Source organism: Salmo salar, chromosome 16 (assembly GCF_965601325.2).
Source record: "Salmo salar chromosome 16, fSalSal1, whole genome shotgun sequence".
In the NCBI taxonomy this organism is placed as follows: Eukaryota; Metazoa; Chordata; class Actinopteri; order Salmoniformes; family Salmonidae; genus Salmo; species Salmo salar.
Genome location: NC_138306.1, coordinates 41,144,339 through 41,156,968, shown reverse-complemented (window position 1 = coordinate 41,156,968; position 12,630 = coordinate 41,144,339). Strand labels below are relative to the sequence as shown.

At 43.3% G+C, this 12,630-nt stretch overlaps 1 protein-coding gene across 3 annotated transcripts; it reads right to left on the bottom strand.

Annotated features, from left to right (window-relative positions):
* Positions 1–482: 482 nt before the first annotated feature.
* On the bottom strand, positions 483–11,687 carry LOC106573571 (mitochondrial import inner membrane translocase subunit TIM44). 3 transcript variants are annotated; one of them, XM_014148719.3, is made up of 12 exons: positions 9,731–11,687; positions 8,507–8,683; positions 8,211–8,291; positions 7,861–8,010; positions 7,482–7,618; positions 7,160–7,245; positions 2,647–2,739; positions 2,418–2,542; positions 1,956–2,006; positions 1,723–1,812; positions 1,524–1,634; positions 483–518 (listed from the first exon to the last, which is right to left on the bottom strand). In XM_014148719.3, exons 1-10 carry the CDS (start codon positions 9,962–9,964, stop codon positions 1,780–1,782), a joined length of 1,167 nt encoding a protein of 388 aa, XP_014004194.2. In that variant the 5' UTR covers positions 9,965–11,687; the 3' UTR covers positions 483–518; positions 1,524–1,634; positions 1,723–1,779. The 3 variants fall into 3 exon arrangements, with proteins under 3 accessions (XP_014004194.2, XP_014004193.2, XP_082818842.1); XM_014148718.3 differs by lacking the exons at positions 483–518; positions 1,524–1,634 and having other exon boundaries at positions 1,740–1,812; positions 2,221–2,542; XM_082962716.1 differs by lacking the exons at positions 483–518; positions 1,524–1,634; positions 1,723–1,812 and having other exon boundaries at positions 1,956–2,542.
* Between the last annotated feature and the right edge of the window lie 943 nt (positions 11,688–12,630).

Sequence of the window (12,630 nt, the reverse complement as noted above, 5' to 3'; positions counted from 1 at the left end):
AAGGGATTCGACAAAGGCATTAAAGACACCCTTCACTTCATCCTCTAGTGAACATAATGAAGTCTAGGAGAGGAGGACAGTATCAACTTATCAAACCATGGTGTGAGACAGCCAGACACTGCTTGAGTGGTCTACTGCCTCCACTGTCACCTAGTGGGAGCACAGGTCCATCCAGTCTGGGTCTCCTCTATCCTGGTCTGTGAACACCACCAGTCTGGTCCATGAGGGGCAGCCAGACGAGGCAGTCCACAGCGGGCCACCCAAAGCAATGTTAGGGGAGGAGATCGCTGGGTTGCTGACAGGGCTAGCACTGCTTGTTCATGTCCCTGTGGTAATTCCATGTTCCCCTGTCCAGCCCGCCTCCCCTCCTCGGTCTTCCAGCCGTGTGTGTGGGCCTATCAGAGGATCTGTTCAGTGCTGGAGGCAGAGATGTCCAGGAGTCTCCAGGCTGCATAAGGGTTGAGCTCCTCCTGGTCTCGACACAGGGCCCATACGTACATCATCCTCAGCCCCTGGTCCTGTTGGCAAACACATAATGACGATCAGAGGTATTGGCAAATTGCACAAATGAAATCCATTTTGAATCCTTTGGAACGTGTGTCGAAAGTGTACACTGTACCACCCTGGCTAGCCTGTTCTCTCTCAGCCCAGAGACAAAGTGTACACTGTACCACCCTGGCTAGCCTGTTGTCTCTCAGCCCAGAGACAAAGGGCAACAAAAGTTGCGTCATCAACAGTACAGGACATAACAGCCCAGCCTTCATAAATCCCCTAGCAGTGCCCTGCACCAGACTGAGGGAGCGCCAGCTTCCTGCGGCTGCCCATCCATTATTAGGAAGATGTTCCTAATGTTTGGTATACTCAGTGTATAGAGACAAAATACAGACAAGTAGCAAAATATCTTGACCATTAAAATGCATTTCAATATGATTGTAAAAGGCCTATAGCCTACTGTTTATTTTAATGCAGTCATCTCAGTTTTCATTTGAAGCATCTTTTTATACATCGCTTGTTTGTATCAATTGCCAAGACATTGGTAACTTTATCTGTAGTCAACTTAGTTCTGAGGTTATTGGTGGTCACAGAGAGACAGATGAACCATGTGTTTCTATGTTTAGCGGAGATCTTCTGTGTATAAAGTGACGCCGGAGGGCAACAAAAAAAGCATCTAACAACGCACTTAGCTGTTCTACGTGTAGTCTGAGGCAGGTGTTAGATTATGAATGTATTCAAGTGCATCGTTAATAGTGATGGTTTTGGGAAACAGCTCAGAGATTTAACGATGCTCCTACGAAGGTTCTAACGGGCCCTGGATGCTTTCATGTGGAGCCTGGATGACAGTCAGCAGGGCGCCATTGAAAGACGAGGGGAGGAAGCCACTTTAGACTATTGAAATGCACCCCGGGTCTGAAACATTGCCTTGCCTGATTAGACAAGCTAAGAGACAAAAACATCCCTGTTTTAATACTTTTACAATGTAATCCTTATTTCCAGCGTAGAGATGGCGGGTGTATTCTACTCACAGGGTCTCCTTCTATGACGTCGCCTTTAGTGTTGCGGATCACCATGACCAGCTGGGCCTGGAAGGTGATGATCAGCACCGGGCCCTGCTCCATCATCTTCCCCATGGCCAGCTGAGAACACACCATAAAAAGACACTATTAGAAAAGAACATCCCATAAACCAATAACAGGAAGTGTTTATTGCAAAAGATTAACTCACAACAATGTTGTCTATGTCCAGGATCTTAGAGTGGAACTGCAGGCCCATAGCCTTGGCCTATTGGATGGGGTGGGCCAGCTGGCTGTACGTCTATGAACAAGACAGATGTGTGGCAAACAGCAACGGCAGGAAAAAATGTACAGGTCACCATTTACAGTACTTCAAAATAATCGATTCATCTTCTGCTGGTGTACAAATGACTAGCCGATCCATTGGTCAATAAAAGTGCTTACGGCTTCATAACACCAGTCCTTCAGCACCTCAAGCTCCCCTCGGATCATGGCCTACAGACACACACAGAGAGACAGACACACAGAGAGAGACAGACACACAGAGAGAGACAGACACACAGAGAGAGACAGAGAGAGAGGTAAGGCAAGTAGGTACGGTGATATCCACACCTCATGAGACACTGCAGATAGACAAAAATAGCAATAAAATGTATCTGGACAGTGAAGAAAGTGCTCCATTGATTTTACAATTCATCTGGATATTCACCTGATTTAAGTGAGACTTGAGACTAATGTTGAAGGTCGCAGACCGAAAAATGTATCTGGTGTCTCTAACTGCAGTGACATACACGGAAGGGTTCATTCCCAAGTGTCTTCAGCTCGAAAAGAACAACCTGTGTTCTTCCTGTATACCTTCATCACGATTTGTACCACACCAATGTCAGAGGAAATATCTTTCTTCACCTCCTGTACATTGGGTATGATGGCAAATTCACACTGCTTGAGGAAGACATCCTTGTCGAACAATGGGTCCACCTTCAGAATCTCTGTCAGCACCTCTGACATCTCTGTCTTGGAGAAGAGCCCACCTGACCAGACACACAAACAAAGTTAGACAAGAACAAAAGACAGAGCCCACCTACCAAAGGCTGATGTGATTGGGGTTGGTGGTATGGAGAAGTGAATAGGTTACCTAGGACGTCGGTCATTTTATCTGTGACGGCACGAGACGCTCTGATGAGGGCATTCTCGCTTTCATCATACTTCATCTTCATCTCAAAGAACCCTGGGAAGAGAGGGCAGAGTGAGTCATTTAGTCACAGTGCATCAACATCACACACAGGGTTACAGGGTGGGGTTGGACTCAGCATATGTACAGTATTTTCCCAAAGCCAGGACAGCGAGTTGGATCATATGGATCAAACATGGGGACTGAGCTGTGGGTCAATGTACACCATAGCTCTGCGATTGATGACTCGGTTGTGACTGATGCTACAAAAGGAAAGGAAGTCAATACCACAGCATTTCTATTGACTTTTCACAATGTCATTACTGTATATCATTCATAGCTCCTTTTCACCAGTCAGAAACATTTTGTCAGCGCTGTTTCTTTGGTAATACTCAATTGCTTGTTCCATGTATAAGGCTAGTGTCTGGTTTACACTGTAGCCTTATACATGGAACAAGAAATTGAGTATTCAAATACTACACTAAACAAAAATATAAAAACATATATACATATACACACACAGTACCAGTCAAAAGGTTGGACACAAACCCTTGAATGAGTAGGTTTCCTTATTTTTACTTTGTAATATAATTAGGGAAGACATCAAAACTATGAAATAACACATATGGAATCATGTAGTAACCAAAAATGTGTTAAATATATTTTAATATGAGATTCTTCAAAGTAGCCACCCTTTGCCTTTTGACTTCTCTACACCAGCATCATCTGGAATGTTTTTCCAACAGTCTTGAAGGTGTTCCCACATATGCTGAGCACTTGTTGGCTGCTTTTCCTTCACTCTGCGGTCCAACTCATCCCAAATTGGATTGAGGTCGGGTGATTGTGGAGGCCAGGCCATCTGATGCGGCACTCCATCACTCTCCTTGGTCAAATAGCGAGTATATAGCGTGGAGGTGTGTAGGGTCATTATCCTGTTGAAAAACGAATGATAGTGGGACTAAGGTCAAACCAGATGTGATGGTGTATCGCCTTGAATTCTAAATAAAATCACTGACAGTGTCACCAGCAAAGCACCATCAATCACACCTCCTCCATGCTTCACGGTGGGAACCATACAAGCAGAGATCATCCGTTCACCTACTCTGTGTCTCACAAAGACACGGCGATTGGAACCAAAAATCTCAAATTTGGACTCATTAGACCAAAAGGACAGATTTCCACCAGTCGAATGTCCATTGTTCGTGTTTCTTGCCCCAAGCAAGTCTCTTCTTCGTGTCCTTTAGTAGTAGTTTCTTTGCTGCAAATTGACCACGAAGGCCTGATTCACACAGTCTCCTCTGAACAGTTGATGTTGAGATGTGTCTTTTACATGAACTCTGTGAAGCATTTATTTTTTGAGGCTGGTAACTCTAATGAACTTATCCTCTGCAGCAGAGGTATTTCTGGGTCTTCCATTCCTGTGGCGGTCCTCATGAAAGCCAGTTTCATCATAGCGCTTGATGGTTTTTGCGACTGCACTGGAAGAAACTTTCAAAGTTCATAAAATGTTCCAGATTGACTGACCTTCATGTCTTAAATTAATGATGGACTGTCGTTTCTCTTTGCTTATTTGAGCCATTCTTGCATAATATGGACTTGGTCTTTTACCAAATTTCTGTATACCACCCCAACTGATTTGGCTCAAACACATTAAGGAAAGAAATTCCACAAATGAACAAGGCACACCTGTTAATTGAAATACATACCAGGGGACTAACATATATCTTGATTTCTTTAACACTTTCTTGGTTACGACATGATTCCATATGTATTATTTCATAGTTTTGATGTCTTCACTATTATTCTACAATGTACAAAATAGTAAAAATAAAGAAAAACCCTAGAATGAGTAGGTGTGTCCAAACTTTTGACAGGTACTGATATATACACAAAAGTAAGAGGACACCCCTTAAAATGAGTGAACTCGGCTATTTCACCCACACCTGTTGCTGACAGGAGTATAAAATCAAGCACACAGTCTCCATTGACAAACATTGGCAGTAAAATGGCATTACTGAAGTTCAGTGACTTTCAACGTGGCACTGTCATAGGATGCCACTTTTCCAACAAGTCAGTTCGTTAAATTTCTACCCTGCTAGAGCTGCTCTGGTCAACTGTAAGTGCTGTTATTGTGAAGTGGAAACATCTAGGAGCAACGACAGCTCAGCCGGGAAGTGGTAGGCCACACAAGCTCACAGAACAGGACCGCTGAGTACTGAAGCACCAGTTGCAACACTCACTACCGAGTTCCAAACTGCCTCTGGAAGCAACGTCAGCACAAGAACTGTTCGTGGGGAGCTTCATAAAATTGTTTTCTATGGCCGAGCAGCCTCAAACAAGCCTAAGATTACCATGCGCAATGCCAAGTGTCAGCAGGAGTAGTGTAAAGCTTGCCGCCATTGGACTCTGGAGCAGTGGAAACGCGTTCTCTGGAGTGATGAATTACTCTTCACCATCTGGCAGTCTGAAAGACAAATCTGGGTTTGGTGGATGCCAGGAAAACGCTACCTGCCCGAATGCATAGTGCCAACTGTAAAGTTTGGTTGAGGAGGAATAATGGTCTGGGGCTGTTTTTCATGGTTCGGGTGAAGGGGAATCTTAACGCTACAGCATACATTGACATTCTAGATGACTCTGTTCTTCCAACTTTGTTGCAAGTTTGGGAAAGGCCCTTTCATGTTTCAGCATGACAATGCTCCCCTGCACAAAGCGAGGTCCATACAGAAATACATTTGTCGAGATCGGTATGGAAGAACTTGACTGGCCTGCACAAGCCCATATTGTTCCCGTTCCGTTGTCCACCTATTGAGGATGACTGGTGTAAACCTAAGACAGAAACACAGTTTAAGGCAGCTAGTCCCCAGCCTCTCATACCTTATTCCTACGTAGTCCATGGCCTCCCAGGTAGTCCCTGGCCTCCCATTACCTGCTGCTCGTTAGTAATGGGACCATTAGCTCTAAGATGAACAAGGTTAATAGGAGCAGGACAGTGTTCAGACTGATACAGCAGTCAGTCAGCTAGCAGAGGGTTTTTCCCCATATACACCTTACTGCACACCCCACAAACTACACCAGGGCTACGTTTAGATCCCTTAAATACTGTGATTTTGGAGACTGGGACGTTTCTGACCGGCAACCATGACGATAGTTTGAATTTGGCAATGAACAAAAATGTATCTTTATAGTCAAAAGTAAACGACACGTGGTCAAGTTTACAAACGCACCTGCACCTCAGAGCAACAAGCCACTGTATATGGGCATGGTTCCCACAGAGCCTAAGTCACAGCACTTAATCACTGATTGGTAGTTTTACACTTGAACTTAGCCCCATCTACTGGACAAACATATTACAGCGTCAGACATTCATACAAAATGTTTTGATAAAAGCTCACCAGCCAATTGACACCTCCATCTAGTACCCGGTCGGACCCCCCTTTGCCTCCAGAACAGCCCGAATGCTTCTGGGCATGGATTCTACAAGTCGGAAACTTCCACAGGAATGTTGGTCCATGCTGACGCGCTGGCATCACGCAGCTGCAGGAACCAGGATTTATTCAGACCAGGCAATGTGTTTCCACTCCTCAATTGTCCAGTGTTGGTGATCGTGTGCCCAATGGAGCCGCTTCTTCTTGTTTTTATCTGATAGGAGTGGAACCTGGTGTGGTCGTCTGCTAAAATAGCCCATCCATGACAAGAACTCGAGATGCCATTCTGCACACCACTGTTGTACTGCACCGTTATTTGTCTGTTTGTGGCCCCATTGTCACACCATTCAATGGAAACTCTAGACACTGTTGTACGTGAAAAGCCCAGCCGTTTCTAAGATACTGACAATCATTCCACACCCAAAGTCGCTTACGTCACTAGTTTTACCCATTCTAAAGTTCAATCGAACAGTAACTGAATGCCTATGCCCGTCTGCCTGCTTTATATAGCAAGCCACGTCCACGTGACTCACTGTTTGTAGGAGCGATACATCCCTGAATGTAAACTGGTCAGGGCCAAAAAGGTAACTTTTTTTTGCACTCACTCCCGTCTGTGTGGTCAGGCTTCTCACCTAACGTTACCACTTCGCTATCGTTCAGGGGACGCGCTGCTGTAACTGGCCAGCTGCCTTTCCAGAGTGTGCGCTGATGCTGTAACTATTAAGTTGGTTGCCTCTTCTTTCTTCAGTCATGTGCTGCGCTGAATTCTGTTGTTACGTAAACGATTGTCTGAGCCTTGGATACAGCCAGTATTCCTACAAACGTGGCGAATTTCACTGAAAGGTGACACGTTTGCATCGCTGTACATTTTCGTGAACAGGTGGTGTACCTAATAAACTGGCCTATGAGTATATTTTAAAGGAATAGCTCTGTATTCATCCTAATATATCATCCTACATTATGATTCAGAAGGGTGATAGTTAGAGACGTCAATGAAAACTAAAGACACCAGACAGGTGAAAAAAATACAACTGTGATAGAGACAGGCTCACTGTTGAAGACCATGTTGTTGTCCTTGAAGTCCTTCCACTGTGCGTACCACTTAGAGTCCCTGTGCAGCACCACTCCCATGGCCTCCCTTGAAAACAGATCACTGCTCAGTGCTCACGCACATGCCACCAGACATAGTACAGCAGAAAGTAAACAGTTATCTAGACTAGAACTGCATTTCACTGTGGCTGTCTATCCAAATTACACCCAAAGGTGCAATTTGGGCACTGAAAAATGTGTTGTGTTATTGAACACAATTCTACTTGAGTAATGATCTAGAGATCTAGCAATACTGAATAAGAGTGGGAGACTGGCAGCACGTACTCATTAGCCTCGAAGACCTTGTGTTCATTTTCTGCAGCCTTGGATGAAAAGTCGCTCCTCTTCCGTAGTCTCTTGGGGGCCCGGTAGGGCCCACTCTGATTAAGATCATCAATCTCCTTCTTCACACTCTCCACACCCTGTGTGAGCACATACAGCAGGCTTAAGAGGAAATGCATGGGCTGTTATGATGAGCTACCTAATCAATGGGTTGATTCTGCACATTTCCTCCTGATCATTAGACTTACTTGGTTTATGCAGTGACAAGACAAATGGAGCAAGTGGTTGCTATAACGCAGTGAAAATGACCAAACCAGGTATTTGACTTTGAAGTGCTGGATTGGTCCTTTTTGTACCTTGTCCCTGACTATTTAGGTCTCACCTGTGATATTGCTCTGAAGGCACCAGTCTTTCCCAGTTTCCCTCCACTCTTGGACACAGACTCTGCAGATGTCTTGGCTGTCTTTGCTGCTTCCTCCATTCCTTCCTTGATCTTCTTCCCTATATCTGTACAACTGACCTCTTCCAAACCCTAAAAACAGACACACAGGAACATTAACTTCTTATGTCTGACACTCACACCCTTTCTGTTGACATGACGAAGGCAAAGGCCTACTTATGTTATTAATGTCCATGTTGGCATTTAATTGACAACATGCAGCACTACATTTACCATACTCAAGTTCAGTGATCAAAGCTGATGACAGTGACTACAGCAGACATGTACAGTACCTCTTTCACAGTCTCTGAGAAGGTCCCTAACTTCTTCTTCAGAACTTCGGATGTCTTCACAGTTTCAGACTCTATGGTTTTCTGAGGAAGAAAGTGAAATGGCGTAAATTATAAATAGTGAAGACAAAAAAAAAAAAAAATCACAAAAATTGGCCAATCCAACCTGCCTAACAACATCCTTTGTCCGATGTGACAACGAAACAACGCGTGACACGCGCTTCAATATTATTTGCTGGGCCACAGATTTTGACCTAAATATAAAGGAATGAAGCTGTTCAATTGATTGGAGTATTCACATATTTCCGCCGAGCTTGATTCAGAGCTTCCGATTCTTCCAGCTTTTTGGCCTCCTCGCGAAACTTCTTGATGTTCTCCTTCATCTCCTTGTTCTTGCTGAGCTCCTGCTTGAGGTTATCTAAGAACCCCCCAAAGAAGCCTTTTTGGCCACCTCCCCTGTCTGATGCATACCGCACCTAGAGCAAGATATGGTCATTGTATTAGTTAGAGAGGAACACATTTCTGCATAACCAAAATTATTTGAGTCTTATCTGACAAATTGTGCATTCAACCACATTCAACCATTGCAGGACAAGGCCAAGTTGGCTAAAGCAGAAACGGATTTGATACACCGCTGTCTAAGCACTTTGAATGTTAAAACTAAGAACTTAATGAACTGTAAAACAGAAAGGAAGGTACAATTCAAACTGTATACAATTAATGATTAGCATGATTATCACAAGCGGAACATTCACTGTTACCTGTGAGGAACCCACATATCCTATATACACACACGAGGTCTGTTGTGTAGGAGCAAATATGAAGGACTGGACACAAGCAAACTTCTAACACATTGCTGGAGGATGAAATGCACAATAAGAAAAACTCAAAACATTACGAAACATTTTTTTTCTAGCCACATTATGATTGGCCAAGATGCTTTGTTAGGCATACAATACATACCTAAAACAAGTGATATTGCCAATTCATGAGATTTTGATAACAAAACTGTTAAAGACAACAACGCCTATCTTGCTTATGAAATGGACAGTTTCCTCCTACTAGATACAATTGTGAACTAACTTTGGCCTGCTAGATATTGTATGATTTTCAAAAATAACAGTTTTCAGAGAGTTACAAAATAATCACTTCAGATAGTCTGGTCATACTCTGTTGTACAAAACGTAAACGATATCCATATAATTTGTCTATGCTATTGAAATACGTATGCAAGTGTCAATAGTGCAAATATATATATTATAATATTATTTTAATGACAGCAATAAACTTTCGCTTGGTGCACATGTTCTACTGTTATGAATCAAGCCCCAAACACCGGCATGACATTCCATTCCATTCTGAGAAGTCTTGCTGCTAAATTAGCGAGCTAGTCTGGTTCGGGATTTTGCAGTGGAGCCGACACTTCGAGTATATATGTGTTTCATCGCTATTTTCAATAATGGGTAACCTTAATTATTGAAGATTAAAAGACAACTTGGAAAATATGTTTAATAAGAACTCACCAGATAACACAAACACAAGGAAGCTGACATCTTGCTTGCATTGCATGTGACCTTTTCCGATGATGACCTTCTGACGTGTATGTGTGTGGAGGAGGAGGCTGAAGGTGGGCCATTTAGCCATGGACGCTTTGTGTTGTTCATATACCTCCGTGGTGTGGCAGGTAAGCAAGAAATACATCCTTCGATTTGTGATAAAAGCACCAACTTTGTTACAGATGTAGATTCACGCATCATCGTTACAAAAATATCTTTATCTTTTCAAAAACCATTTCCAGACCAGGAGGTGGCAGTAGCACCAACTAAGGATCGGATTTCTCAGTTTAAACAGAAACCGAAGACGGTGAAACCTGTGAAAGTATTTAAACAAACAAACAGAACCCAGGCCCACAGCCAACAACACAAAAAAAGAAGCGAAAACATAAATAAATAAGTAGTGCACAAGTATCAGTGGGGTTTTCAACTCTGGTCCTTATACTGAATTAAAAATAAGTGGTGGTGGTAAATCAAATCAATCAACTGTAATTTGCCACATGTGCTGAATGGTGTAGAGTGGTGCAGCGGTCTAAGGTACTGCATCTCAGTGGTAGAGGCATCACTACAGACCCAGGTTCAATTCCAGGCTGTATCACAGCCGGCCATGATTGGGAGTCCCATAGAGCGGCGCACAGTTGGCCCAGCGTTGTCCGGGTTAGTTTGACAGGGGTAGCCATCATTGTGTAGTAGAGTTAAAATGGTTAATATATATTAATAACAACAATAAAACTCTGAAAGTTACGTGTTTCGATAGTCTCACACTCCCTTATAACAATATCTACAGCATTAACCTTGGGACGTTTTATTTATTTCACGTTACGGACTTCTACAATGGAGTAATCTGCTACCCGTACCTTTCTCTCTCAGTGTTTTCTCAGACTGAGGAGAGCGGGAGCTATGGGTAGTACCAGGGAGTTAGTAGGTGACGTAAGCACCCAGATAAAATAAAATACATTTAATGAAACAAAACCCGAAGATGTTAACATCATTCAGCTACTGTAGCTGCCTACCTAACATCAACAGGCATCACCAGTAGCACAACAATTAAAATTAGAAACCAAAAGTAAAGTTCCTGGCGATCATAGCGATCTGACTCCCCCCTCCTGTCTGAACTTGGAATATTCCTGTTCGCGGGCTTTGGCCACTGACCCTCAACCTGATTGTTCTGTTCTGCGTTGTGTACTATTCTAATAATTTGAAGTTTGCTGGAATAACCATTTTAACTCTACTACACTCACCCCTTCTTGATGTCAGCAAACTTTAAGACATAAGGTAAGAGTTCTTGCTCCACAGGGGTAACCTTGACCAAGAGTCATCCAGAAGGACAGCAAAGAGACTTTGCCAGGTAGAAATATGCCCATATACATACAACCTATGACCCCCTAATAAAGTATATCTCATTTCCTTAATCTATCCTCTGGCTTCTGTGTCACTGGGGTACTGTCACTTCAACAAAAGTTGATAAGGCTTGAATCAGGGCAGCTAGATGCTCTCTTTTGTCCGGCTCAGCAATCACTTGACTCATTGACTCTAAAAGTCTTCTGACAGGCTTCACAACTCTTCCAGTTCGAGTTCTCAAAGTGCCTTCACTTGGTCTCAGGACTGTATCAGTGAGCTCAGACGTCTGGCTGTTTCTGCGCTCTACCTCTCTCTGGTTACTCATTCTCTTCTTAGTAGATCTTATGCATACAGAGCCGCTGACTGATGAACTTCTACTGCTGATGCCATCTAGACTGCTCACTGACGTTGCTTTTCTACTTGTGTCATCTTCAGAAGGATCACTTGAATCATCACCAGGCATCATTGAGGAGCTTCCTGTGCTTGATTTAGCTGCTTGTCCTGAGATCATGTCCTTCGCTGGGCTTTGAGGAGCAGCTTCTCTCATGTTCACGCCATCTTCCAGTCCCGAAGATTTTTGACCTTCAGCTTCGGTGGGCCCCTCAGGGTTCTGGCCCTCGAGAATCCAGACAGCAGTCCTTCGATCCTCTGAATCCTCATCCACATCGAATACCGGTCTTTCTTGGCATCTGACTTGCCAAGTTAAATAAAACATTTAAATAAATAGTGAAATGCTTGCTTTGGAGCCCTTCCCAACAATGCAGAGTTTAAAACAGTAACACGAGGAATAAAATAAAATACACAAGAATGAAGCAATATACAGGGAGTACCAGTACCACATCAATGTGCAGAGGTAGGAGATATTGAAGGTCAGTATGTCCAAGAAGTCAGGGTAAAGTGACTAGGCATAAGATAATATAATAATGAAAGTAAAATAAAGAACAGTAGCAGCAGCAAATGATGAGTGTGAATGTGTGTTTGTGTTGTCAGAGGACAAAAATCAGTTAACCACCTAACTGAGGAACTCAATTTAACCTTGCGCATTACCCTAGATGCAGTTGCACCCCTAAAAACATTTGTCATAAGAAACTAGCTCCCTGGTATACAGAAAATACCCTAGCTCTGAAGCAAGCTTCCAGAAAATTGGAACGGAAATGGCGCCATACCAAACTGGAAGTCTTCCGACTAGCTTGGAAAGACAGTGCAGTATGGAAGAGCCCTCACTGCTGCTTGAGAATCCTATTTGATACTAATGTCTTTTTGATACTGTCGCAAAGCTAACTAAAAAGCAGCATTCCCCAAGAGAGGATGGCTTTCACTTCAGCAGTAATAAATTCATGAACTTCTTTGAGGAAAAGATCATGATCATTAGAAAGCAAATTACGGACCCCTCTTTAAATCTGCGTATTCCTCCAAAGCTCCGTTGTCCTGAGTCTGCACAACTCTGCCAGGACCTAGGATCAAGGGAGACACTCAAGTGTTTTAGTACTATATCTCTTGACACAATGATGAAAATAATCATGGCCTCT